Below are 26,349 nucleotides of genomic sequence, written 5' to 3'. Positions count from 1 at the left end.
GTAAAGTTTATCAGAGTACAAGTGGATGTGCACCAGTAGCAACAAAATTCTTGGAAAACGTCCATAAAGATCCTAATATTTGTGCGAACAAAAACATATGTTGTTTTGTGAACCAGTGAAAAAAATACTCTTCATTGTTTCAACTTTTCTGATGACCTTGTAATTTCATGGTTCAGAGTCAGACACCATTATGGAGCTGGCAAGAATGAGTGATATTTTTCATGAACTTCAAAAAGGGACAGACCCTGTGGTTGTGTGAAAAACAGCAGCATGGGTGTGTCAGCTCAGCTGTTACCGATGAGGCAGATAGCCATCTGATCAAATATGGAATTTGGAGTTTGAAATCCATAATGTCAGGATAATGGGAAGCAAAACAGTGCAACCTATTATTAACCAGTGTTTTTTAGTTCAACAACTCCCTGAGCTGCAGTAGTTGACAGTCATGAGGAGAAAACTACAGCACAAGTTGAGTTTGAGGGGGGATGACTGATAGTAGCAGAGGGACTTCCTCTGTGATGCTGGCATGTTTTCAAACATGAGCCACAAGCCAAGATAAAGGGCGGTGGTCATACACATGGAAAATATGTTTAAAGCACCCCTCCGTGAGGAAAAACCCAGCATGCTTTGGCTTAAAGGTGCAGCGGCAGTTCGTTTACATGTTGTCAACTTACCTTCAGAGAGCTCCAGCTCCAGCTCCGCCAGCTTCTCCCGGACCTCAGCCGGCAGGGTCATAGCGACAGCCGGCGTGGGCTCCAACATCATCGTTAGCAACCCGGTGGAGGTTCTCTCAGCCATGGTGGTCCGGTCCGAAGCACGAATAGGTCCAGTGAGTCGCAGGTGAGGAGGACAATGCGACCAGAAATGTTTTTTTTTTATTTATTAATTTAAAAACAACCCCTCCTTACTTGGTTTCGGCTGAGGAGAGCAAACAGGGTGTTGGTGCTGCTCCCGTCTCGCTGCAACAACGTCGCACAGATGTGTGAGAAATGTCTCCAACCGTCATGACACGGCTAGCTGCGAGGCTAGCAGACACACCTGGCTGCGTGTGTCCATGTAGTGTGAGAGGACACGGTCCTGCCAGCGTGTCTCCGTCCGTCCGCTGCCCCGCTGTGTGCGCGTCCCTCGGTGTCCTGGCTTGTCGGCGGCTGCTTCACTTCAACTGTGCAGAGAACTCATTCAACTCCTCGCTCCTTCGCTTCCCACGGCGCAGTCGCCATTGCATCATAGCAACAGCAGCCCTGACCGTGCGCGTTCACGAGGCCTGCTCCTGAGTATGTGCGCGTGCTCGTGTGCTGATGTTGCCTCGTAAAGCTCGCCTGCCTCCTACTGTCACAATCACGGTGCTGCGTGGCACCGAAGGATGTGCAGTGATTTAGGAGATACTGTTGTAGGGGAGACTGGGGACGGTTGCGACATTTTCATATTTCTAAGTTACTCAGAGACTATTTGGACTAGACCAAACTTTTTTATCTGGTGACCAAATTTGGGTCTTAACAATAAATGGAAAGGACTTTTTTGCATAATTGAACACTAATTTGTGCATAAATAAACATTCCTGACCATTTTTACTGTCATTTCTGCATCACTTTGTATTGTCTCGATGCATTTTATGGAAATCCTACGCATTTTAAATATTTCATAAATGAGAAATAAATCTAATTTGGACTAAATCAACAGGCCATCATATTATTTTTATTTCCTTTCATCAGGATAAATATATGGGAGATTTGAGCCTGTTTAATAAATGAGACAGAATTAACAGGCTGTCATTTTTCCTCTCATCAGTAAAACAATATACATATTTTAAATCTTAAATTTGCTGAATTTCTTCAGCAGTCTTTTATTTATTTGGTGACCCAAATAAAATCTCCTGTGACCCATCTGTGGGTCCCGACCCGGTCTTTGAGCATGACTGGGCGAGACCAACCAAATCTTTATATATTCTAGTTTTTCTCATTCACTTTGGCTCAATTCTCAAATGAGAGTGACAATTTTCAAAACATGAAGTTCAAATCCCTAGTTGGTTGTTCACAACAGAGTGGAATTTTAATTTAATTCAAGCAATTTGCACATTTTATAGTGTAATTTGTCAACAAATTTGTCCAAACCGCTTGAAAGTGGCTGATCAAAACTGATGAGTTGACTCTCAGCAAAACTATCAGACTCCTCACTGCTTCTAAACATTCTTTCACTGTTTGAGTCGTCAAATGCAAAATGATCCATTCAATTATCAAAATCTATCAGACAGACATATATATCCCATAAATATCTATGACATGTGATGTTTGTGATGGTAAATGAGCTGCCAGGTGACCGTAATGACCTATGAATCACATGGACGTCATTTTGTGGAACATTTCTTATGACTCCACATGAAAACTCAGGGGAATTTTCTGTTTGCAGTAAATGTAAGTAGGGGTGCAGTGGAGAGTAAACACAAGTAAACTCAGCTTATCACCTCTTTGAAGTGAGGCTGAGAGTTTACTTATCTATTTTCAGATCAACTGCATCAGACCATGAGGGGGAAAAGGTGGGTGAACTGTATTACAGTAAATCTGCATGTATCACTACACTCCTGTATGTAACACATTGGTGTTTTCGTTTAGGTGGCATTAGCCAGTTTACTGACACAAAAATTGGGTTTTGAAACATGAATGAAAGGTTTTGGGTGAATAACTACCCTTTACAAAAATGCAAAAAGGTTGCGATGTTCCATGAAAGAGTTGAGACAATTGCAGTTACAGTTTTGAGAAAGTTAAGACTGTTTTATTTTTTTCAAAAAATGGGCCAATTGTATGTATACAGTAAATTCATTATTGTTGTCAAGGTGGGTAAACTGTAGTTTAGAGAGCTCATTCAACTCCTTGCTCACTTGACAACACCAAGGAAATATTAATATATTAAACTTTTGTCTAAAAAGATTACATATGACATATCGTTCAGTTTTTATTTGAAAGGAAGAGGGCAGTGACCCCAACGCTGAGGACAGACAGCAAGATGACCAAATCATTATTTTTTGTTAAACTTTATTCCAATGTAGCAAACATAAATATTAATATAACACAGAAAAGTTTACAAATTAATATACAAGTAAAGACTTATTCAGAGTTGAGTTGGATATAATCAGATTACAAAAAAGTAACTATAATTAGCCCACACTACATTTGAAAAAATGTTTAATTATATTACAGTTTCATTGTCATGGACAATATTAAAATGATGAAACTTGTTTTAATGATAGCCAACACTTGATTAACTGACATACAGGGTTTCTGAGACGTATTGTTCACAATATTTATTTGAATGGAAGAAGTCAGATTTTGCAGCTGATGCTAAACCTGGGGACAGTTGCAACATGATCAGGGGACAGTCGCAACAAATTAAAATACATTAAATTTCACAAAATATCTGTCTTTGCACTGACTCGCCTGCCTCCCACTGTCCCAGTCACGGTCCTGTGTGGGACTGAAGTACACACAGCGACTAGAAAGATGCAACTGAAAGGGAGACTGGGGACAGTTGCATCGCTTCTCGCATTAGTCATGATCGTCATTGATCGTTGTTCTTAAATTAACTTGTAATGTGGCAAACTTAAATATTAGTATGATATAAACATGCATAAAAGGAAAAAAGACAAATGCTAAATATACAGCTGCTAAATAAAGTCTTATTCAGGGTGGGTTATTGGATTACATGTAGTCAGGATTACATAATCAGATTATGAAAAATAATGAAGCAAGTAATCAGCCCAGCTACATCTGAAAAAAAAAATATGTAATTAGATTTTAGTCACATTATCCAGGATTACTCATGAAAAGTGTGTTTTATATTTACATTATGAGACGAGCGGTCCATGTTGTGGTGGATCAGGTGCGGTAAAAAATAACACAATGCAAAAATGCATTTTATTTGAAAATTTGAAAATGTTTTGAGATGTTTAAAGAGAAAAGGGAATATTTGTGGAACTCAAATTAGCTGTGTCTAATTTCTTAGTATAAGGTGCAGTATTTTCCCTGGTTAATTTCGAAGTAACACAAATATAATCCAAAAGAGTTCAGATTAGTTTCCATTTTTTGTAATCCAGTAGTTTATGCTCCTAATTACCAAACTTGTTATGTAATTTGCATTCAGTAAGTGATCAAATTTGAAAGTAATCTGACCCATCTGTTGTCTTATTGTGAAAACATTTTTAACCTACTAGGATTTTGATGCTTTTATTTAAGGACCAAATTGTTTGAATAATATATTGTGTTAATAGTAGAAAAATACTTTATCTGTATATAAAACATGAAAGTATGTAGCCTACAAAGTCAAACATATCGAAGCAGCGCCTAGAATCTTCTTATATGGATATATGTTAATATTAAAGAATCAATTTGACAATCATAGACAGACAGACGGACAGATGGATAGATAGATAGATAGATAGATAGATAGATAGATAGATAGATAGATAGATAGAAAGATAGAAAGATAGATAGATAGATAGATAGATAGATAGATAGATACATAGATAGATAGATAGATAGACGGACAGACAGACAGACAGACAGACAGATAGATAGACGGATGGACAGACATACAGACAGACAGATAGATGGATGGATGGATGGATGGATGGATGGATGGATGGATGGATGGACGGACGGACGGACAGACGGACAGACGGACAGACAGACAGACAGACAGACAGATAAATAGATAGATAGATAGATAGATAGATAGATAGATAGATAGATAGATAGATAGATAGATAGACAGACAGATAGACGGACAGACAGATATAGTGTTTATGTCTCCCAAATTATTTTCACATTTCAACACGAAGTAAAAAAGTAAATAAAAATATAAATAAAAAAAATGTTTTAGCTGCACTGTTTGTGGCAAGAAAAAGGCTGTTCACATTTATCCTTCAATAACCAAAATAATATTACTTGTACAGTAAGTAATGATTCATACATACTGAGTCTTCACGTGCTTTATATTACTCTATAATGTTCTGTTTTTGTGTCTTGCATGAATTGACATGATTTTATAACGAGGTTCTGACTGAGTGGTGTAGCTGTTGTCTGATGGTTTGGGTTGGAAAGTGGGTGTGTCAAAAAATAAAGCACACTGAGTGGTAACATGAACATAAAATAAATATAAGCTTAGCTTCATCTGTAAAATAAGCTTAAGTGTTTTGACTTATTTCCACCAGCAGGTGTCAGTGTATACAAAGTAAAACAGGTTCTTCTGTGGCAAAGAATATATTACATTACTATGTGGCCATAAGTATTGAAGGTTTACTAAAAGTGATGGTGATAAATGGTTTACGTTAAGTACAGCTCTTTCCGTAGAGTATGTTTCAGATCGATGTGATACTTTTCTCCAGGATTCCTCTTGTTATGTTCAAAGATGGCCCCATTCACCTCAGTGTGAACATCAACAAGATGTGTTTTCCTGTAAGAACACAAACAAAACTTTAGTCTAAAGCTTATATAGTCTATTGCTCATATGGAAACTAAGGAAGTCCTGAGAGGCAAGTGAGGGAAAAAAGATTCAGGTGATTTTCTAAACTAAATGTGTTTTCTCTTGTGTGTTTATGGCTTTAGAACAGATGGGGGATAACAGATTTAGCCAGAAGAATCTTTACAGGTTTCTTAAAAATTTTAAGCATCTGCGAAACAGGTGGGAAGAAGTTTTGGGGGAATTTTTTTTGTCAGGCTCAAGTATTACAACGACATAGTATATATTTTGGGTAGAAGAGGCTGAAATGCATCAATATTCCAAGTTCTAAACAAGACTAAAAACACTCAGTGCTGCAAAAAATAAATAAATCACTTGGCAAAACTTTTTTCACACCTGTTTCACCTGTTCTTAAGTCATAAACACACAAGAGAAAACAATTTAGATCATGGATCACCAGAACTTTTGATTCTCCCTTGCCTTCCTAAATCCCGCCCCTTTTGGAATCTTGGCAAACTTTATCCATTCCTGTTTCCTGTCCAGGAAAATAAAGTTTCCCGTATGTCACTCAGATATGCCATGTGTTAATCTCAGTTGAAAAGAAATCCATATTTCAAATTTTAATTTTCTTTTCAACATAGACGAGCCTAGCACGTAGCATATCTAAATACAGGAAACAAAAGGAGAAAGTTGACAGAGGCTCTGACAGTTACCAGCCTGTTATTAGAGCACAGAGCAAAAAGGGGTGGGGCTCAGAAAAGGTCAGTGTGCTGTTGAGTGTTTGCCTGTACCTCCTTTGGCCTTTGTGCAAGGCTTCTGTCAGAGCCTTCAGGTAAAGGGAGCGATGGTGTGCATGCTGCAGTTGACATTCGTCCGTCCAGCAGTGACTCCAGAACACATCTGCATCCGTGGGGATCATGTCACGTCTGAGAGGTCCATCACACCCATCCGTCTCCAGATCCTCGTCGCGGTGGTCCGTCCGGGGACAGGGCTGAAACTCTGGGATGCCGTACCTCTGGATGAAGAAGAGTTTGGGCTTGCCAGCCAGCATTGGGCAAGTATCAGCAGTGAACAGACGCCTGATATTGTCCAGATGTAGACCTACGCCGTACACGTCTGTACCCAGGAGGTGATCTGATATACCACGGCTGATGATGCAACAGACAAAGCCATCACCTTCGAAGTTCTCTCTCTTTCTGATTATGTCCCGGAGAGCTAATTGAGTCTCATTCACAGTCAGTCCCTTGTAGAGGACCACATTGAAGTGAAGGGTCTTAAATGTCTCCTCCAACATGTCTGAGTGAGTAAGGAAAGATGAAACCAGAATTTAAGTTTTACAATGATGATAAGTCATTAAAAAAAAAAGGAAAAACCCTACCAGACTGGGCTGCTACTAATGATGTCTTCACATTGCTTGCTTTGTTCAACCAATAATCTGAGTAGTTATAGTTTCAGTAACACATGTAACTAAGAACATTTACTCAGTAGTAACTTAAATACAATTTTGAGATTTAACTCCCTCCATTTTCAGCTAGTTTATACTTCTACGTTACTCCACTGCATTTATTTGACACTTTGTCACTTCTCTGATTAATATTTTACATTAAAACACATGTAATAGGCTTGTAAAATACAATAAACTCTTAAAAATCTAGAGGTGCCCGGCACATTTGGCTTTTGACCCCATACAAAAATGCACCATCTAGATGGGACTGTGCGTTATTGTAGTTCTACACATTTCCCCTCAAAACTTCTCATATAGTTTTATTTAAATAACTCCTCAAAACCAAAAAAGGTACAATTAACTATTTAAAAAAAGAAAAAAAAGAGCAAAGATTGGAGAAAACAATAACAATAAAAATTTGTGCAGCAGAACTTTTTCTGTTTGTTTCTGTTTTCTCTTCTCTCTCTCCCCTTAGCTGTATCCTGTGGCTCGTCATAGGGACGAACCCAAAGGTTGGAAAGCACCTGACTAAACTACCTACAGTAACTATATATCATGTGATCAAAACAGCAGCTTCAACAGTAAAATGATGCTTTACAAACTGATGCACTAGTTTTAGTTTTAAAATGCTGATTCTGATTGGTCAGTTACAGCATTCTGATCATAGGCTCTGGCGAAAAAACAAACAAAATCAACAAAATTAATTCTTAATTTAATATATTGTGTCAATTATTTATTATTATTTATTTATATTAATTTTTAAATTATTTTATGGATTTAGCAATCAGATTTTATTACTCCTCCAGAATCTATGATCAGAACTGTCTGGCAACGGTCTGTTATTCATAGCAAAAGACTGTTATACTGTACATAATACAGTAAGCTATACAGAAATAAAAGACCTTAAAATACTGTAACTGACCAATCACAACTGAGTATTTATCAAAGCCATGTAATACTGCGCTCACTGTACATTATCCCTTACATAATATACCTGTCAAATGCCATTTTTATGCAGAATGAGTCATTTTACTTTTTATACTTGTGCCATTTTGCTGATAATACTCCAATACTTTTATTTATAATGCAGGACTTTGACAAGTGATGGAGTATTTTTACTTCCACCACTGGACTGTAGGTACAAAGTAATCTGTGTCTCACCTCCGTCATTACCCACGCAGTCAATGATCACACAAACGCCTCTGGGATTAGTGTTAAATTTGTACAAATCTGGTTGATTCTGCAATGCAAAGGAACAAGCAAAACAGTTTCATAAATGCGTTTTATTAATCAAACACAGCTCCAAAATATAATAATGCGTGGAAACCTTACCTGACAGCTCTGTGCTCTGTACACAGACACTGGTCTGTTTTCTGCAGCTGATGACAAAGAGTAATATGATAATGTGAATATCACAGTGAACGACAGCGAAGGGCCTGAGGCTCTACAACTGCTTTTACTGGCCGGTTATGAAGCCTCGTCTGAGATAATATTTGCTTAAACTTGTTCTTCTGGTTTGCAAGTTCAGTATTTCACTTTCAGTACTTCTGATAAATACATGCAGCCTGTCTTACCACTGTGACGGGCTTGTCCTTGTCTTGCTTGCTGTAGAAGATGAGAACTATGTGGAGCAGAGAAGGGACGCTATAGGAGAAGATGTTTTGGAAAAGTATTAGTTTCGTGAGAGAGTAAATGAACACAGTAAATGTGACCTTCTGCACTGTGTGGCACTTAAGGCTGAGCAACATACCAATATTATATGAACACAGTGACATGAGACTAGATATTATCTTATCTTCAGGTATTGATATATCATGATATGGCATTAGTGTTGTCTTTTCTTGGTTTTTCCATATCGCTCAGCCCCTGTCGTACTTACAGGAGCTCTGTACTCTTGTTGTTGAGATGGATGTTGTTCAGATATTCCAACTGTGGAAAGATGTACACAGACAAATACAAATTAATATTAGTAATAAAAGGTCATTTCAAGTTCTGTGCCTTTAGGATAGCCTTTTAAATGTACATGTGAAGTTACTTGGCCAGGACACTGTTTGTGTTGTAAACAAATATAGAAATGTTGGAATCTCAAGACACACTAAACTCTATCAAGCCTGTGCAACAAAAAATCCTCATGTGGGAAACATGAGAGATGTGAGGTTCTTGGGCAAATCCACATTTTATTTCAATAAGTACGGTCTGGGGGAGAGTACATTTTGAAAGTAGCTCATATTATTTGAAATTGAAAATGCATTTCATACCATCCTTTGTATCCCAGTTATGTGACAAACTGCAGTTATAACTACTAATGTGTCTAGTAATAATTTACTAATTGTACTCATGTTAAAAATGTGCATATTATTGAATATTTTGTAAAGATACTATTAACATTATTTGATACAGAAATAAGCATTAAATAAGAGTTAATTAATACAATAAGTAACTTGTTAAAATGTATTCATACTGATATACTAATTTTAGTTAGTACCTTAATTACCATATAATTATTTGTGTATGCAATATATGTGTTAAGACACATTTTTAACAATTACTTAGCTGTTAGCTAATGCTTATGTCTGTATTAACTAGCGTCTTTACAAACTATCAAATAATGTACATTAGATAACATGAATACTGTAAACGAGATACATTAATTGTTAACAGTTAACTGTTAATTAGTTGTTGGCTAAAGCTTATTACTGTATTAACTAATGTTAATGTAATGTACCCTTATTGTAAAGTGTTACCAAATTTTCTGCTATAGAAGACTAAGAAAACCAGCAAGTATTCACATTTCAGAAGCTTGAAGCAGTTTTGCTTTTTTCATGAACATTTTTGCTTTAAAAATGACAATTAATAAACATTTTTGCCTGGGAATTCTGACTTAATGCCATAACCTATGAAGGAAAACACTATTAGTTTTTGGAACAGGCAGAAATACACTTTTGTATTGTCAGTAGTATCTGGACGGAGCACGGACATTGACGAAAACATGTGCTGCATATGCGGCTTCGGCATTAGGTTTCTATTCTTACTGTTCTTTGTAAAGCAAATTTTACTTCCTTTTATTTGATTTAGAAACTATGTACTGTGTACCATGTGATGTGCTTTATTTGTATATGTGGTATTATCATGTGTAACGGACCATGCAGTGGTATGAGCACAATAAAATTACTAATTTTCAGTTCCCATTTTCAGCATTTATCTCTTAAGAATATTGTGAACGTTTTATACTTCAGATGCCCTCTAATCATACAGGAGTTTAGTGGAACCAGCTAATCTTTTCTCATGCACAAGTGTCATTTGTTCAAGTGAATTTGACTTAAAATTTCTAAGATTTATTTTCAAAACACTTCAGGATTCTTTTGAGTTGAAATGATGAGTTGGATGAATGTGTTTGAGAGTTAAAACCCTCCTGATATGCCTCTTTTTTATAGTCTGAAGAAAAATCGATTAATCGATTAAATCTCATTGTGTGTCTTTAATACACTTTATGATAAGTCATAGTTGCTTTCACATTGATGAAAACGTTGTGAACAATGACTAAGGTTAGTACTGAATTCAGTCTCTACCCTTTACACTTAAAATTGAATATATTCACTTGGGGCAATTTCACATCTTGTCTTTGTGTGTCTTTATTGTCCAAGAAAAGGAAATCAATGTTTGTCAGTGTCAATTTGTCAGTGTGACTAAACAGCTGTTGTATCAACTTAATATCCTAAGCTTATTGAATATATGGTTTCTACAAGTACAAATGAATTAATGAAGTTTATTTGACTTGCAGAGTTTGTTTTGAATCACAACAAAATTACCTCAAAATTTATTTTCAAATTCAGTCCATTTAAAACTTTAAGGCAACCCAGACACTGACTTTTTTTTTCACTTCAGAACGTCTCACCTGCTATCTTGTATGCAGTCACTTTTTTGGCCAGGTCCAGTCTGCCGATGTCTTTTAGACATTTCTCTACAAAGTCGACTCTTTCAGGTGAAACTTTGTCCAATTTCTCAAGTTCGACTATCACGTCCAGGAAACTCTGTCACGGGAGAGAGACAAGGAAGTCATAAATCCATGCTATTGTTCCCCCTTTACGTCTGTCTCTGTGTAAAACTGTCTGTGTGTAAAACGAGCTACTAACTTTGACTAAACAACATTCAGTTAGTTTAAAAGCAGTTCCTTTTTTTCATTTCCCAGAAGGTAACAATTTTGGACATACAGGTGTCTGACCAACAGTGATGCTATGCAAATTGTGACATTTTGGTGTCAAATGATATGATACCAAAACTTCCCTGCCTCCCACACACACAAGAATGAGAAACTCAGTGAGTGAAAAAAAACACACCTCTGCTTTTCCTGTCTTCTCACGGGGTAATGTGGTGCTTAACAAGAATTTCATACAGTCCAGATCGTCATTGGCCATATCTTCACTTATATTAGCCATCAGCACTCTACAGTGAGGGAAAAAAACATGGTTACCACGACAACCACTTCACACAACATTTACAGCTGATTTGACTTCTATAGTACACATTCTGATGCCAGCTGGTAATAAAAATCTGAGTTACTGTTTAAAATTTGAATACAATTCACTACAGTGGTGATGGAAAATATTCAACTGCCTCACCAGTTTGAACCTGATCTGATCTGACCTTAAAAATAAACTTTTTAAGTTTGTTATCTTCAGACAACATTGTACCATTGTGGGACAGCCTGTATGAATGAATGTGTACATATATTTCAGCAAACTTTACATTAACAATCTATCAAACCAAACTATCATAGCCTCATTTAAAACAAGATAATGAATCATATTTCAGTGTTTGACCAATTTTCTCAGGGTTTATTAATTAGAGTGTGCTGAGAAAAAAAGCATTTTTCCTTTAAAACTTTCTGTAAGAATAAAAGAAACCCCCTGAAAATCTGACATAAATCAGGACAAATACAGGAAGATTGTGACATTGAAAAGGGACAAAGAAAAATATGTTTCCTGGGAAATTGGTGAGGATTGACAAGTATGACTACTAGTGCTCCAAGTAATAATAATAATTATAATAGTGACAATAAATAATCATAAACACCAAGAAAAAAGAGTGTCTGTATCTGTATAGTATGGGTATCTATAGATATTCAAATTCAGGTATCAGAATTGGATTGGAACTAAAAAAAAACAGATGATGTGAATTCATTTTTTTCCAAATTGTAAAATGACAGAAAAATACAGTCTCAAAACATTTTTGTGGAGAGAGATGATGGAGCTGAACCATGTGAGAAAACCACAAAAAAGGGATTCTACAGGACCTCCAGATAGTCATGAGACAATTTGTTCCTTCCTTTTTTTTAAGTACTCTACAATAATTGAGGATGTATGGTGTCATTATGAATGACCAAAAAACGGATGCCTAGAGGCAACACTGGTGTGATTATGAATGGCCAAAAAAAAATGAATGCCCAGAGGCAACACTGTACCACAAAGTGTTAAAATCATGTCTTACCTGAATCTTGGCAGAACCTGCCTGTTACCCAGAGTCCTCTCCACCTCGTCTCTGCTGGTTTTACACACTTTCTTCAGAATATCAAAGCGTTTCAGGCGCAGCATCAGCTCTCTCAGGAACAGGAGGCCGCCCTCCTGTCGCAGCACTTTACATTTCAGCATCTCCTTCATACCTGCCACGCTGGTGTCCGTGTCCAGACTGCCACACAGGTAGAAGAGCCTGCGGCGTTCAGCACCGTTCAGAGACTCTGCTATCTGATTAATGACCTGAAGCGGATGTTGTTCCGGAAGAGCCATGAACTTCGGATTGTCTATAAACTAGAGTCGGATTAAATACTGCGCTTGGTTTGAGTTATAAATAAAATACCAGAAAGAGAATAACAATACATGCATTAGTAGCTGGAGGATTACCGAAGCAATCTAACTTTCGCTGTCGATATGTGACACGACGACAACCTAAAGAGGAATTGAAAAAGACGTAGGGACAGGAAGATGACGCACAACCTCAAAAACTCCTCTGGGGGAGCACCTCTTTCAAGTGAACCTAAACAGAGAGAACTTCAGTCGTTCACGACGAGCCTGCGAGTATAAATAAAGAGATTTGCACGCACAGATGCGGGGTAATACCCAAACTCTTCGAGACTGTCTACACCCCACAACAGACTGTGGCTGAAGTGAAAGTGAAAGTAAAAAAAAAAAAAAAAAGGCGGCAGCGCTTTGATAACAAAAATAAAACCTTAAAGGCACAGGGTTGCGCAATGGCATAAAAATTACATTTTTAATTCGGCTTTTGCCACAGTTTTACCGATGCTGATACATTTCTGAATGGATATACAGCTTTTTTAAATAATGACCAATTTCTAGGGGAAAATAATAAAAAAAAATCAAAAACTACATGCCATATATCAGCCATTAATAATCAATTAATTAATTAAAAAGCCAAATAAAATGTGTGCTAATAAAAAAATAGTAAATTTTACATTTTTAATTTTATTTTTGTCACAATTTTACCAATACTAATAATTTTTAACTGGATTATGCAATTATTCAAAATAATAACCAATTTTTAGATAAAAAAGACCACATGCCATATATCATCCATTAATATGAAATTTATTACAAAACCATATAAAAACGTGTGCTAATAAGTGAAAACAAGTCCACTTAACAGAAATACTATTAAAAATTACAATAAAATGGATAATTATCTCAGTGTTTTTGTTCATCCTCCTTATAAATTTCAGGGTGTGTTATTTTTAAAGGGAGAAATCATCACAAACCCCAAAATACATATTTTTCCTCTTACTAGTGCTATTTATCAATCTAGATTCTTTTGGTGCGAGTTGCCAAGTTTTTGAGCATTTGGTTTGTGGTGCTCAAGGGGCCAAAAAAATATTCTCATTTTCATATTTTACATTGTTTCTGCTTGACTTTAGGGTATCATACTGCTGTCAAGTTACACATCCTGCATTTATGTTTGTATGCAGTGAACTTGATGTGTTCAGGTTTCTTCATCACTAACTTACTGCAGGTGAGTGGTTCTCAAATAAGAGATCCATGGCCATCTGCCAAGGGCTCCCTATAAAGTTTCCAGATTCAATGATTTAAATTATCATGAAATAAAAGATATATTTATTTGTTTGTTTGTTACAAGAGGCTTCACTATAGTCTGCATTTATTTTCTGATTAGACTTTTAGCTATCATTATTTACACAAACAATTTCCTTTCCACAAACAGTTTTATAGACCAATCATATAAGTTCCAGGTGAGGTCTGTTGTTGCTCTTTTTATTTTTTATTAGGCTTATTTTATATTTTATATTGTTTATGTCTCATATGTATTTTTTTTATTGAATATTATTTAAACTAATCATAATCTGCATCTTATCTTACATATGCACAGAGTGAAACATACTTTCTTTATTTATGTGTATGTTATATATTTTATATGGTGAAAATATTTCTACTACATGTCTGTAAGTTTATAGTATATTTCCTTTGTGGTGTTCTTTGCTATGACTGTAGAAGTGTTAAAAAAAAATAGGCGATGTAAAATTATTCCAAAGGGTCCTAGGTATTTTCTTGTAAGAGGTCCTTGGCTGAGAAAAATAGAGAACATCTGCTTCAGACTGCATTTATTTTTCATATATTTTGACTGTTTTCATATTTTCCAATTAACCGTATATTGTGAGTTATATTACTGATGTCAATTTACGCATCCTACATATATCATATGTATGCAGTGAGGTCGGTGTGTTAATGTTTCTTCATTATTAACTTCCTGTAGGTTGATGTACAAGTGCGCTCAAAGCTCGATCGTGAGTTTTCCGATAGTCATGAAGGCATCACCGCTGCTCCCCCTGCAGGTAGGTTGAGCTTTTTGCTTACCAAAGCGCGCTGAGTTCCGCTCAGTCTGGCCAATCGTGTCCCGCTGTGGTTCATCAGCACCATTGCAGTGTGGAGAGATCATACGGAGGTGCTGCCTGCTCGCTGGGAGAAGAGGGGGCTTTTTAGAGGAAAGATACTCGACCTGGGTGACTGGTCCGGGCGCACACCACCCACACTTCCCCGATACAGCCACCGCGTGACATTGCCATACCCAGCTCCTGTCGGGGTGAGTATTTCATTACCTGGTAGCAGGCAAAACATTGTGGATTTTCTGGGTAGTCGCAGTGAAGGGCTGCTGGTGACTTGGAACATCATCAGCAACGGCTGTGTTGATGTGGATGTGAGCGAGGAGGCTTCAGCGTTAGCGGGCTGGCCAGTGCCGACACACTTTAGCTGGGGACCACAGAGCAGATGCTTCGGTATCACCCAGCAGCCAGCCATTTCGGCCTGGTCACGACTGGTGAGAAATAAGGATGAGGATGTCCATCAGCTGCTGACAAGAGCAGGCACGCTAACGGCGTGCAAGCCGAGCTAAAGGTAGCTACCGTTGACGTACAGGTTGAAGCTGTCGTGGCAGTGTTGGAACAGACGTTAGCTAGTTAGCAGTTAACTAACGGCTAACAGAGCTGCGTAGACCCATCCAGGTAACACGTTAGCTAGCTACAGTGTTTAGGGTAAAACCGCACGAAGGTTGTCACTTAGCGTCAGCCGCTGCTCATTTCATCCTGAAATAGAGTTATACACACTATTTTCACTGTAGCACCTAAAGTTGGAGTTTACAAAAACACTGCAGCTTGTTTGCTCAGAAAATGTTTTATTTTGAAAAAGTACAAGCGGAAGTGTCCAATTTGCGCCCTTGTAGGAGTGATGTGCAACTTTTTTTTTGTGCTAAAAACAGCACAAACGTGCATGCCATTCGTTTCGTGAAAGGGTTGGGTCTGGTTCTGTTAAGTAATGCTGTGTCTGAAAGGAGTTGCTGTGGAGTAAATCACTGTCATGTACAGCGGTTCAGTCTCTGAATAGCCTTTGCCATGTCAGCTAGCCCGAGAGGCCAGTTAGTGACTTGTATGTTTTATTTCTGGCTGGTTTGTAGTTAGTCATCATACCATCATGTTTGTGAGCTGGCAGCAGTACCATGTTATTTTTTTTTCAATTCACCTCCACATACGTGTACGCACATTAACATGTACACGTGTCAGTGGCCAGCTTGTGTTGGATATGAACTAATAACTGAGAGCTGTTTATTCACAGTTGCCTCAGTAAACAAAGGTGAGAGTGCACAGTGCATGGTCAGTGTTGGAGCATCACATCACCTGGGGCCTGATGGTGCTTGAACTTTTCACCCAGAAACCAGGGCTGCACAATTAATCACAATATTATTGAAACTGTAATATGGCCAAATGCAATATCCAAATCGCAGAACCCTGCAATTATTTTAATAAAGGGAAAATGTGTGCCAAAACATGTTTATTTGGTACAGACACCAACAAATATCACATCATCACAATTTTAAGGGTTTTTTTTTCCAGTAAAAGTGAAAATTATAATCCCAAAATGATCATTTTCACTAATTGCAGTATCTGTCAAAATAATTGCAGTATGACTTTTTTTTTACCAGATTGCGCAGCCCTAAAAATAATCATTCTCACTAATTATATCACAATCGCAATTCCAGTCAAAATAATCACAACATAACTTTTTTTTTACCATATTGTGCAGCCCCACCAGAAACATTTCATCTTGGTAGCTGTTTTCAAATCCAGTGCCTATGTACCTCCACCATTTGGTGACACTATTACCCCAGTGTGGTTTGATAAACTGCTTTGTCAAAACAGTGTTTTATACTCAACAAAATATAAATGTCACACTTTTGTTTTTCCTCACAGTTTAAGTAAAAGTTCTAAGACTTATTCTGAGGCACACACAAGGTTTATATTTCTCAAACTTTGTTCACAAATTTGCCAAATCCGGGTTAGTGAGCACTTCTCCTTTGCTAAAATAATCCATCCAGTTGACAGGTGTGGCATGTAGAGATTAGGGATGATCTTGGTGACTAATTTCCCTGTCTACTAATTAAAAATTGTAATCTCGACTAGTTGATTTGTCCAACAGTAAGAAAACACTCAGGTAACAGTTAACAATGCAGACAGGAGGACTGCCATCTGCCAGGGCTGCAGCCCCCCCCCCCCGTCTAGAGGCAGGTGGCTGCATACCAACTTGGAGGCGACATTTAACTGGCTTTTTACACAAATAAAACATAGATAAATAGTGTAGGTGACTAGTATTTCTGGTGCCGAGTAGCGAGGCTGGTGACGTTTAATCACAGTCGATTAATCATGCACTTCCCTAATAGAGATGCTGATTAAACGGTGTGTTTATTGCCTTGGACTGGTCACAATAAAAGGCCACTCTAAAATTGACTGTTTTATCTTGAAAGAACACCCTTATTAGGCACTGAACTATGGATATTTCATGGATACTTTTTTTTCCCCAGGAGGGCAAAGTCTGCCGCTGCATGCCTTATATTTTAACCGTAACACTAACAAATCACTCCTCATGCCTAAACCTAACCAACCCAACCAACAAAGGCAATGAGCATTACCAATCAGAGGCAGAGTAGGGCAGGTCAAGACATTGTCCTCCTGGGAAAAACATTTGGTATTTGTAGCCTTATGTGAAACAGCCAAAATGCAGCAACTAATCCATTTTTTTCCAAATTAAAACTGCACATTGTAGAGTGACCTTTTATTGTGACCAGTCCAAGGCACACCTGTGTCATAATGATGCTGTTTATTCAGCATCTCTTTACACCACACCTGTCAGGCGGATGGATAATCTTGGCAAAGGAGAAGTGCTCACTAACAGAAATTCAACACAATTTCTGAGAAATAAACATTTTACACCAAAGAAGAAGAAGTCGGAGAGCTTTTACTTCAGTTCACGAAAAATGGGAGCAAATACAGAAGTGTTGTGTATATATATTTATTGCAAGTATGTTAGATCAGTAGTTCAGTGCTCAAAGTTACCAGCACCCACCACTCCTTATAAAACAGCAACATCACTGATTCATTCCTCTTTGCACTGCCAAGCCAGTTCACGTCTGCCTGCCAAGTTTCGTCCTAGTTGATCTTTCGGTGTTTTTAACACTGATATCAGTAAATTAAGTGAATTCTGCTTGGAGTGATATTGGCCATGATAAGTAAACTACCCCTCAAATAATGGCGGCATGGGCAAAGATGTTGAGCTGAAGATCCAGATAATTCCATGCCATCTGCTGCTCATCCTCAAATCATCATCCTCCCCTCGCCTCCTTCCTTGCTCTATCTCTGCCACCTTGTGTTTTGGGACTAGGCTATCATCGGAACTGCAGCCTATTTTAGACAGAAACTCCATTTACCAACTTAATCTGTGTCTCTGTCTCCCGGAGTTGAGTTTCTTGTATTGCTCTGTGTAACAAACGGTGTCCTGCTCAGCCCATGTCTTTGCTGTATCACATCATATTGTGGAGTTGGTGAATTCACTTATCACACAGTGTACTGTAGTTACGGGGTATTTGCAGCTGATGTGAGCTTATTGAGACAGCTCTAAACCAAAACAAATCTAACTGTAACCGTATTGAGCCCCAGAGTGTGTTGCCTCCCTCCCACCTATGGCGATGCACACGCCTAGGGGATCAAAGCTGTAATTAGCCTGCCATGGATTAGCAGTGGGGACTATTTTCCACTGTACTCGCGCCCACAGAGCCAGAGGATCACACAGGCAGTCAGCCCCCTGCCCTTCATATTCTTCAGGTTTGGACATCCAGCTTTGCTTAATTTTATTATATTTTCCTTTTTTTTTCCATTCATTGTCCAAATTGGCTTCTGGTGTAGACAAGTCACCAGCAGAGCGATTCTTGTCAGTCTTGAGAATCAGCTGGATATGTGGTTGGCATGCAGAGAGAGCTGCTGACTCACTGCTCTGCCAGGTATGAGGTCTGTCTGTGTGTTGGCTGTCTCCATGATGTACAGTACATCCCCACCCCCCACCCTCCGCCCCCCACGCTCAAAGCCTTGTCTCTCCGCCAGCCAAACACGAGTTCATACTGTTCCTCTGGGGGCTCCAAAGAGGTGGAGCAGCATAATGTGTGTACTCTCCTGTTTGTAAATGAATCAATGCTTTCAAAACTGATTGCAACAAGGTTTGGGAATCACAGCGTATATTGCCCAAGCTAATGATGGGTTTACCATGCAGGCAATTCTGCAAAATGCAATGCATGTCAGGAGTGCAGCTGATATTAAATCACAGTACTTGTGTTTAGGGCTGCAAATAACATTTTTTTTATAAAACAGTTCACGTGCACATTATTTTTCTAATCAATCAGTTTATATAATAGAAAATAGGGATGTTCCTGGTGACTAATTTCACAAATTTAAATTTAGTCAACTAGTCTAACAGAAAGAAACACTCAGAAAGCGGGTAAATTGAGCACAATTAATTAATTGATAATATCAAATAAAAAAATATTGTGTGTATTAAGAGTCATTTGAACCTTTAAATCGGTTTCTTCATTGACTCAGTGTGGCTAACGTTAGCAGTGCTAGCAGCAACAGACTCCTCTGCTTACAGGTTAATGTCCATACATGTGTTACGTTTTGCTCTAGTTGAGTAGCTATATACCATCTTACCAGTTTTATTCTGAAACAGCCTACTTCAACCTTTTTGTCAATTACTGACAAACTACACTGTTTATGAGCTGTCATCTGTACAAATTATTCTTCTCAAAAACTACTATTATTACTACTATTATTAGTATTAGTATTAGTCACTTTTTAACTGTTGATTTTTAAACATTATTAATACCAAGCATTCACACAATAGCAAATAATACACACTTCAGTACATGTGAAATTACAAACTTTAAGAAATAGTCATAAGTATTCAAAGAAATGCCTTTATTACAGTAATTTGAGTATTTATAATTAGTTACTTCCCTCCTTGTGTGTACACATGTACTGTTATATCATAGTATTCAAAAAGGCAGAACTGCCAGGACGCAGAACATATCCAGCATTAAAATGTGTAGAAAAGGATGATTGCACTTCTGCCACATTTGACTGAATCTCAAGTATGTTCAGTGTTAGAGGTTAAAAAGTTACCAAAATTTCTCTGGGAGATCCAGTCTATTTAAAAGTCATGCGTGCTTATTCAGTTGTTCCAGTGTATTAGTACACTCTCAGTAGGAACATATTGTGGCTCATTGTATGAGTTCTTTGTCAAACCTGTAACATTGTTTTTGTTTATGTGGTTGAACAGTGGCTGACCTGTCTCAGAGTATTACCTGTGCATGCAGCGTAAGATTTTAAAACAATCTGAGATTATGTTTGGAAAGTGGACGATGGTGCTAAACTCGGCTGCCATCGCCGGAGCGCTGGTTTGCTGAAAGTGTGTGAATGTTTTGATTAGGTTAGATTAACTGTATTATCCCTAAGGGGGAGATGGCTGGTTCCCATGGAAGTGGTGAAGGCTTTGTCATTGTTCTGCTGTACAGTATGACCGGTTGATTTCAGCGTGCCACACACTTTCACCTCCTTCACTTCATTTCAGCGGGTGCAACGTTTGCAGCTGTCCATTATTAATACAGTGCTGTGTAGGCAGATCGGGTGGTTAACCTTTAATACACATTTCTGCCTTGGTCTCAGTGAATAGCTAGCTCACAGTACATATTTTAGTCAAGTTTAAATCTGTCTGATAGACTGTCGACACTAAACACGGAAAAGAAAGAAAGACAGCTATTAACTTACAGTACTTCAAGCTACAGTTTTTCCATTTTGAAAATGATGAAGTTCATTGTATAGCAAACCTCAGAAGTGAACATATGTACATTTTTTGACCCCCCCTGCAGGAAGACTAAAGCACAGTATCACCAATATTTTCTTCAAGATCAAGCAAGAATGATAAAAGAGCAGCCCCACATGCAAGGCTGTCATAATATGTATCTTTGAAAATAAAGATCTCACAGCCCTGGACTAGATGCGTCAACTATGTAAAGAGCAAATGCATCTAGTTTAATAATCATTTTCGAAAGCGAGCAACACTCTGCTTACTAATTCATCTACTGCTGTTGGTGTATCTTATATAGCGCTATGACAGTATGACAGTCTTGTATGTTGTTTCCCAACTCCTGAAAAAATGATGGAGTTAGACCCAAAGTAAGCTGAGCAGGAAAGGCTCATATTAAGTTCATGCTTGTGTTGTACCTTTACCTCGTTGGCTCCAGTCCAGTTGTTTTCCATTCAGAAATCCAGCCTTGAACTGCTGCATCTTTTTTTTTTTTTAGATGTAGAAAAATAAATCCATAATGAGAAATCCAGCGCTGAATGTCCTCTGTCATTGTTTATCCATTTTTCTGTGTTGAAAACAGTTGTTGTTAGTCATCCGCTGATCATTCCATGATGCCTTGGGTTGACTGTCAACAAATAAGAGGCTGTGTTCCTCACTTGTCAACCGATCTCAGGTTTGTTTCTGACTCGTGTGTAGCTCTGATGTCAAATCCGTTGCACAAACTCTTCAGAGTAAAATTTGTGGTGATGTGGTAATGCAGTTATCTTCACAGTCCTTTTCTTGATTAGACATTTACTTGATATCTGCAGCCAGCTGCTAACTAGCATTAGCTACCAGGCAGAGACAGACTGAATGAAGTAGAATATACTTTTTGTAACTGGATAATACTTTGTAAACCAATACAGTGTTAAATTCACTATTCACTTCACGAGATAGCCAGAACTAGTTACAGTTACAAAAGCCTCATAAACTGCAACAGATACATGTTTATCTTACAATCGTTATTAAACTTACTGGCTGATATCTTGATATGGACCAGTAATTTTTTTCCTTCCTATTTTTGTTATCAGCATTGAGTCCAGTATTGTACAGCCCCTAGCTATTATTCAGATCACAGTTAACAAAATTGTTATAGTTGAAGACCAGCTCTCTATTATATATATCTATTTTGTGCATTTCTTAATAACTCAATTTTCACTAGACTGTAGACATTTTATACTTAGTACAAAAGCAAATAATACTATTTAATTAACAAATTAATTCAATATATATTTACCAGCCATATTTGCAACCAGTGCTACCAAAATCTTCAATTTACAGCAACAGAAAAGCTGCAAAAATGCAACTTGATAAGTTGGAGTCTGTGAATGTTTGACATTTTAGCCTGATAAATCAGCAACTCAGTGGCTCTGTTGTCGCCCAGAGGTCAAAATGGCTATGTTTTAAATAATTTTTTACTTAGAAATAACCACAAAGTATGTTGAAGAAGTCTAATACCAGCCATGTTGTAATTTAAGACTGGTCCCCCCAAAAGATTACAGGTGTGTTGAGCAGTTTGACCTGATAGGCTGACATCTGACATGCTGACAGCAACTTTTAAACAAAAGAACATGATATATCCTGCTGTTGACCTGGACACAATTTACACGAGACTGAACTGCACCTGAACTCTCACGCTGTTGTACTGGGGGTCAGAGTGTATGTGTGTTTGCAGGGGGAGGGACATAAGCTTTGTATCATTAATATGGCAGTATGGATGTTTTGTTTGAGCCAAGATAATAGGTCATCATCCTCTCAGAGCCGCGGCTCTCTGCTGGGCTTTACCTTCCTGTAGATCAGCTCTCTGCTCAGCTTGCTGGTCACGACTCAGTGCCTGTCTGAAGTTGAACCAATGCCAACGCCTGGTTGATTCCAGCAGCCTTTGAATTATTGCCAGTTATTTGTTGTTGCGATATGATGGAAAAGACTTGGACGGAAAGTGGGGGCTTTTGCTGAAGCAAGCTGTGAGGGATGTTTACTGGAGAGAAAGGCACCTGTTAACAAACGTGCGCCCATACATTTAGTGAGGCCTGGTTGTTAATGCTGCCACTGGATGGAGGATTCCTAATATTATGCAACCTAGCTGATAAAATAAAGACAGTTAAAACTCAGTCCAAAGCCTAAAAAGAACAGTTTGCATTGTGTAATAAATTTTTTTAGACATCTGAGTCCTAAAAATACTTTGAAGGACTGAGTGTTTCATTGGCAAGCCAAGTCTGGCTAGGGCTCTTGTGCGTCTAATGCTTATTAACTTGGATACAGTTGCTAGCAGAACTCTGTTATTGTCCAGCAAGTGTGGTTTCTTTGAATCTGCTGCAGTGGGATAGATGGAGCCAAAATGTAGCCCATATTATTGTTGTTTTTTATATTGTAGGAAACAATTTGATTTAACAACTATTATGAGTCTCTGGGGTGGGATGAAGTTGAGAGGCCAAGCTCTCTGGCTTGATTTTCTCTGTATTCAGCATTTTTGCAGCCACCCCCCAGCATCTGAGATGGAAGTGTAGTAATGCGCCCACTCTCAGCCGTTTTCCCCCTTGTTGATGCTTTGGTCATGCAGGCTGTGGTTTGTGCAGCGCTCTTGCATGTCACGAAAAGCTCAAGGTGGCCTATTGTTCGACGACTGCTGAGCAGCTTATATGGCAGCGCAGCATTTTCCTCCGTTTCTCTGGAGTAAAGTTAAATGCTTCAGCTACTCCCCCACACACCACGCGCACAATGTCAGCAGCTGTGCTAAATACTGTGGAATTAGTGGTCATGTGTCTGTAGTTTGAACTGTCAGTGAACTTGTGACTGCCACTGCCCAAGCTTTCACAAAAAAACAACCCCTGCCCACCTCATGGCTCCTGTTATACACTGTTTATTAGTAACAATTACAATCTAATGCAATACAGTACAATCGCCCTGCTGTAAATCCTTCATTGGTGAAGCTTAGTGAGTGCTGATTAGCGTCTATGGTAGTCTTTGAGGATGTAGCTAGTGTGGTGGTGTTGGACAGCAAAAATAATAAAAGATGTTAATGTTTGTTAAGGCCTTCTTAGATACACAAGGGCGACAGAATATAAGAAATACCTTTTCAGTATAATGGAAAAATGAATGCGAACAGTCCACTTACTTACTTTAGAAATGGGACTGCAGTTGCAACGTATTACTGCAGAATGGTTTTGTACTGCCATTAACCCCATGGTGCAAAAATAATTATGTTTTATTAGACTTTACTGAAGGATGCTGTTATCAGAGTAGAATGGCTCCTTGAAGTGCACAGCAGGTGGCATGAGTGGCACTGGTTGGGCAAGGGGAGAGCAAACGGTGAAAGTGCTGTCAGTTAATAAACACTGCAGATTCTCAAACCCAAGAAAAGTCTCATTTGTTATGTCCCAACTGCTGGAAAAGTGAAGGAGGTTAGCCCCAAAGTAAGCTGAACTGTTAAGGCTAACGTTAAACTAATGCAAATGCTAGTGTTGTACCTTTACAATAGCAGCTCCAGCACGATTGTATCTCTTTCAGAAGCATTGTAACCTGTCCTCGAACTGCAGTCTTTTTTGAGACATGGAAAAGAAATTTAAAATGCTAAATCTTCTGTGGTTATTTATCTATTTTTTCCATCTGGAAAACAGTTATCTTTTGTTAGCATGTTGTTAGCATGGATGCATTATAGAGAACTGGAAACGGCATTGGAGTCTAGTCTCTGTTCATTCCTGTGAGAGCTGCTCAGTGGCACATGAATGAGTCAAAAAATGTATTTACTGTTGTACAGCTGCTTCTTTCACAATGTAAGGCCATGGAGAAAAGTCTTTTTGGCATAGCATTTACATGTTGTTGACAGTTGTCATTACACCGTTTGGCCACTATGTCTGCATTGCAGAATAGAATAACATGAGATTGACCCTTCAAAATAAAAGTTGCAGTGACTGTAATGACCTCAATCTGGTGGTAAGCATCACATGGCTGTGGTAATGTGGTTATCTTCACAGCTCTAACTACAATAGATACTAAAGTATAATGGTTCTATTTTTCCATTTCAAGGAAAACCATGACTTGTCACCACAACACTGCTTATTATCATACTTATGAAAATCATTGGGCGTTGTGTAAAGAACAACCCACTGTAAGTCATTCTGGGTAAGATCACAAACTAAATGTTTGAATCGTAACAAATGCCACTGGCTTTGTTGTAGTCAAGTTGCTCTGCTTTGATCCTAGTACTAAAGTCTATAGGTGAGGTTAATGGGGGTCACCCTGAAGGGCCTCAAAACATCCAACATGTATGTGTGTTTGTGTGTGTGAATGTGTTTATCCTGTATGTGGTGAATATTTGCATTGAAAGCATTTGTATGCCTCAGTTTGAGGAGCAGAGAGGAAGGGGGCAGGATGCTGTTGGCATTCACCTGTGCTGTTGTGTGTTGTGGCTCACCCGTCTAATTGATAGAACTGTGTGTGTGTGTGTGTGTGTGTGTGTGTGTGTGTGTGTGTGTGTGCTTAGTTGCAACACGGGCCCATCCCAACACGTCTGGCCCTGCAGCTGCAGCAGAGCTAATTTTAGCCCAGGATGTGCGTACGCCTCAGTTCCCCTAGCCTGGCCTATGAGAGATGAGGAGAGGATGAGGGAGAAAGAGTAGCCAATCTTTCACTCTCTGTTTCTCTCCTCTGTTCTCCACATCTCCCTCTCTTTCTTCCTTTCAATGTTATTACCTGTAGTATGCATTTTTCATTCCCAGAGAAGTCGTTTTTTTGTGTGTGTCTCTGTCCACGTGTCCTAGGGGCAGCACTATTGATTCACACAGGAACATATTGACTGTAGTCACTGTTGCCTGCATGCTGGTGACCTTTACTCACCAAAAGTCCTTGTCTCTGTCAGTTGGCGTCTCACTGAGGTGTGCACCTGTTTGCCTCCATATCTCTATAACTATACACGGCCATCATTTCAGCAAAGAAACCCGGGGAATAGGGGTAATTTTCCAGGCCTGAATTTGCTATTAATAAACCCCGTTCTATTCCTGTGCAGACAGCCTACTCCACTGGTGAGTGGCTGGTTCTTGTTACGATTGAGAGAGGCACGGGGATGGAGATTACAGCCGACTGGTTCACTGTGGTCAGGTATTAGAATTAATCCCTCTACCTAGGGAAAGTGTCTGGATAAAGAGTGAGCGCATGTGTGTAGTATGATTGTGTGTATGTTTCATGAGGACTGGCCACCTGCAAAAACGGCTGCCATAAAGAGGTTGAGTAAAATTGTCTTGTGACTGTGTCAAATCAAATGTGTGAGAGGAATACTTCAGCAGAGAGGAAACAAAATCAGAGCACGCATGTGTGTGTGTGTGTGTGTGTGTGTGCTTTTGTGCTTTGTGCTCATTTGGGCTGTGCTATATGTTTCTGTGCAAATCAGCAGACTGAAACTAAACACGGTCATCAACCAGCCCCAGATTCCTATAAACCTGCCTTCTAGGCCAGTGTGGTCACACCTCAGTTCAGTCATTGATCGAATGTACGGCCAGATTATTTTTGAAATTTTTAGTGATATTGCAGTTGGCCTTAACAGATAACATCACATTACTGTAATTCTCGCTTCCCTCCATCGGCTTCATTTTCATTTTCGAATTGATTTTAAGGTTTTGGTCATCACTTATGAAGTCTGTCTGGTTTGGCTACAAGGCAGAAATTTTGACCCCATATGAATCAGTTCGCAGCTTTAGATCCTCAGGCAGTGACCTTGTGGCTGTT

The 26,349-nt window shown here is 38.6% G+C and overlaps 3 protein-coding genes across 7 annotated transcripts in view; 1 reads left to right on the top strand and 2 right to left on the bottom strand.

Annotated features, from left to right (window-relative positions):
• LOC146323077 (disco-interacting protein 2 homolog A-like) overlaps positions 1-1,543 on the bottom strand; it is a 127,220-nt gene extending 125,677 nt beyond the window's left edge. For 2 of the 4 annotated variants that reach the window (XM_084725300.1, XM_084725301.1), the window contains exon 1: positions 672-1,543. In XM_084725300.1, the coding sequence (XP_084581426.1) occupies positions 672-795 (124 nt within the window). In that variant the 5' untranslated portion in view covers positions 796-1,543. The remainder of the gene's footprint in view (positions 1-671) is intronic. The other 2 variants (XM_084725302.1, XM_084725303.1) reach the window with 1 other exon arrangement.
• Positions 1,544-4,749: 3,206 nt separating this feature from the next.
• LOC146323076 (CASP8 and FADD-like apoptosis regulator) lies at positions 4,750-13,079 on the bottom strand. The gene is made up of 9 exons (XM_084725298.1): positions 12,380-13,079; positions 11,230-11,335; positions 10,788-10,923; positions 8,772-8,821; positions 8,467-8,536; positions 8,225-8,271; positions 8,054-8,132; positions 6,240-6,744; positions 4,750-5,442 (listed from the first exon to the last, which is right to left on the bottom strand). Exons 1-9 carry the CDS (start codon positions 12,673-12,675, stop codon positions 5,313-5,315), a joined length of 1,419 nt encoding a protein of 472 aa, XP_084581424.1. The 5' UTR covers positions 12,676-13,079; the 3' UTR covers positions 4,750-5,312.
• A 1,677-nt stretch (positions 13,080-14,756) lies between these two features.
• LOC146323075 (hyccin 2) overlaps positions 14,757-26,349 on the top strand; it is a 63,870-nt gene continuing 52,277 nt past the window's right edge. The window contains exon 1 of one of the 2 annotated variants that reach the window (XM_084725294.1): positions 14,757-14,992. The gene's annotated coding sequence lies outside the window, so the exon portion shown is untranslated. The remainder of the gene's footprint in view (positions 14,993-26,349) is intronic. The other variant, XM_084725296.1, reaches the window with a different exon arrangement.

The sequence above is a fragment of the Lutjanus erythropterus genome, chromosome 8, assembly GCF_056507025.1.
Source record: "Lutjanus erythropterus isolate fLutEry1 chromosome 8, fLutEry1.hap2, whole genome shotgun sequence".
NCBI classification, from domain to species: domain Eukaryota; kingdom Metazoa; phylum Chordata; class Actinopteri; order Lutjaniformes; family Lutjanidae; genus Lutjanus; species Lutjanus erythropterus.
Note: the sequence above shows the minus strand (reverse complement) of the source record. Positions and strands in the feature narration are given on the sequence as shown.

Coding starts and splice junctions, on each gene's coding strand:
- LOC146323076 (XM_084725298.1), bottom strand. CDS start 12,675: ATGGCTCTTCCGGAACAACATCCGCTTCAGGTCATTAATCAGATAGCA. Junction 11,336..12,379: donor CAGGTTCTGCCAAGATTCAG/GTAAGACATGAT, acceptor CCCTCACTGTAG/AGTGCTGATGGCTAATATAA. Junction 8,537..8,771: donor AACAAGAGTACAGAGCTCCT/GTAAGTACGACA, acceptor CTTCTCCTATAG/CGTCCCTTCTCTGCTCCACA.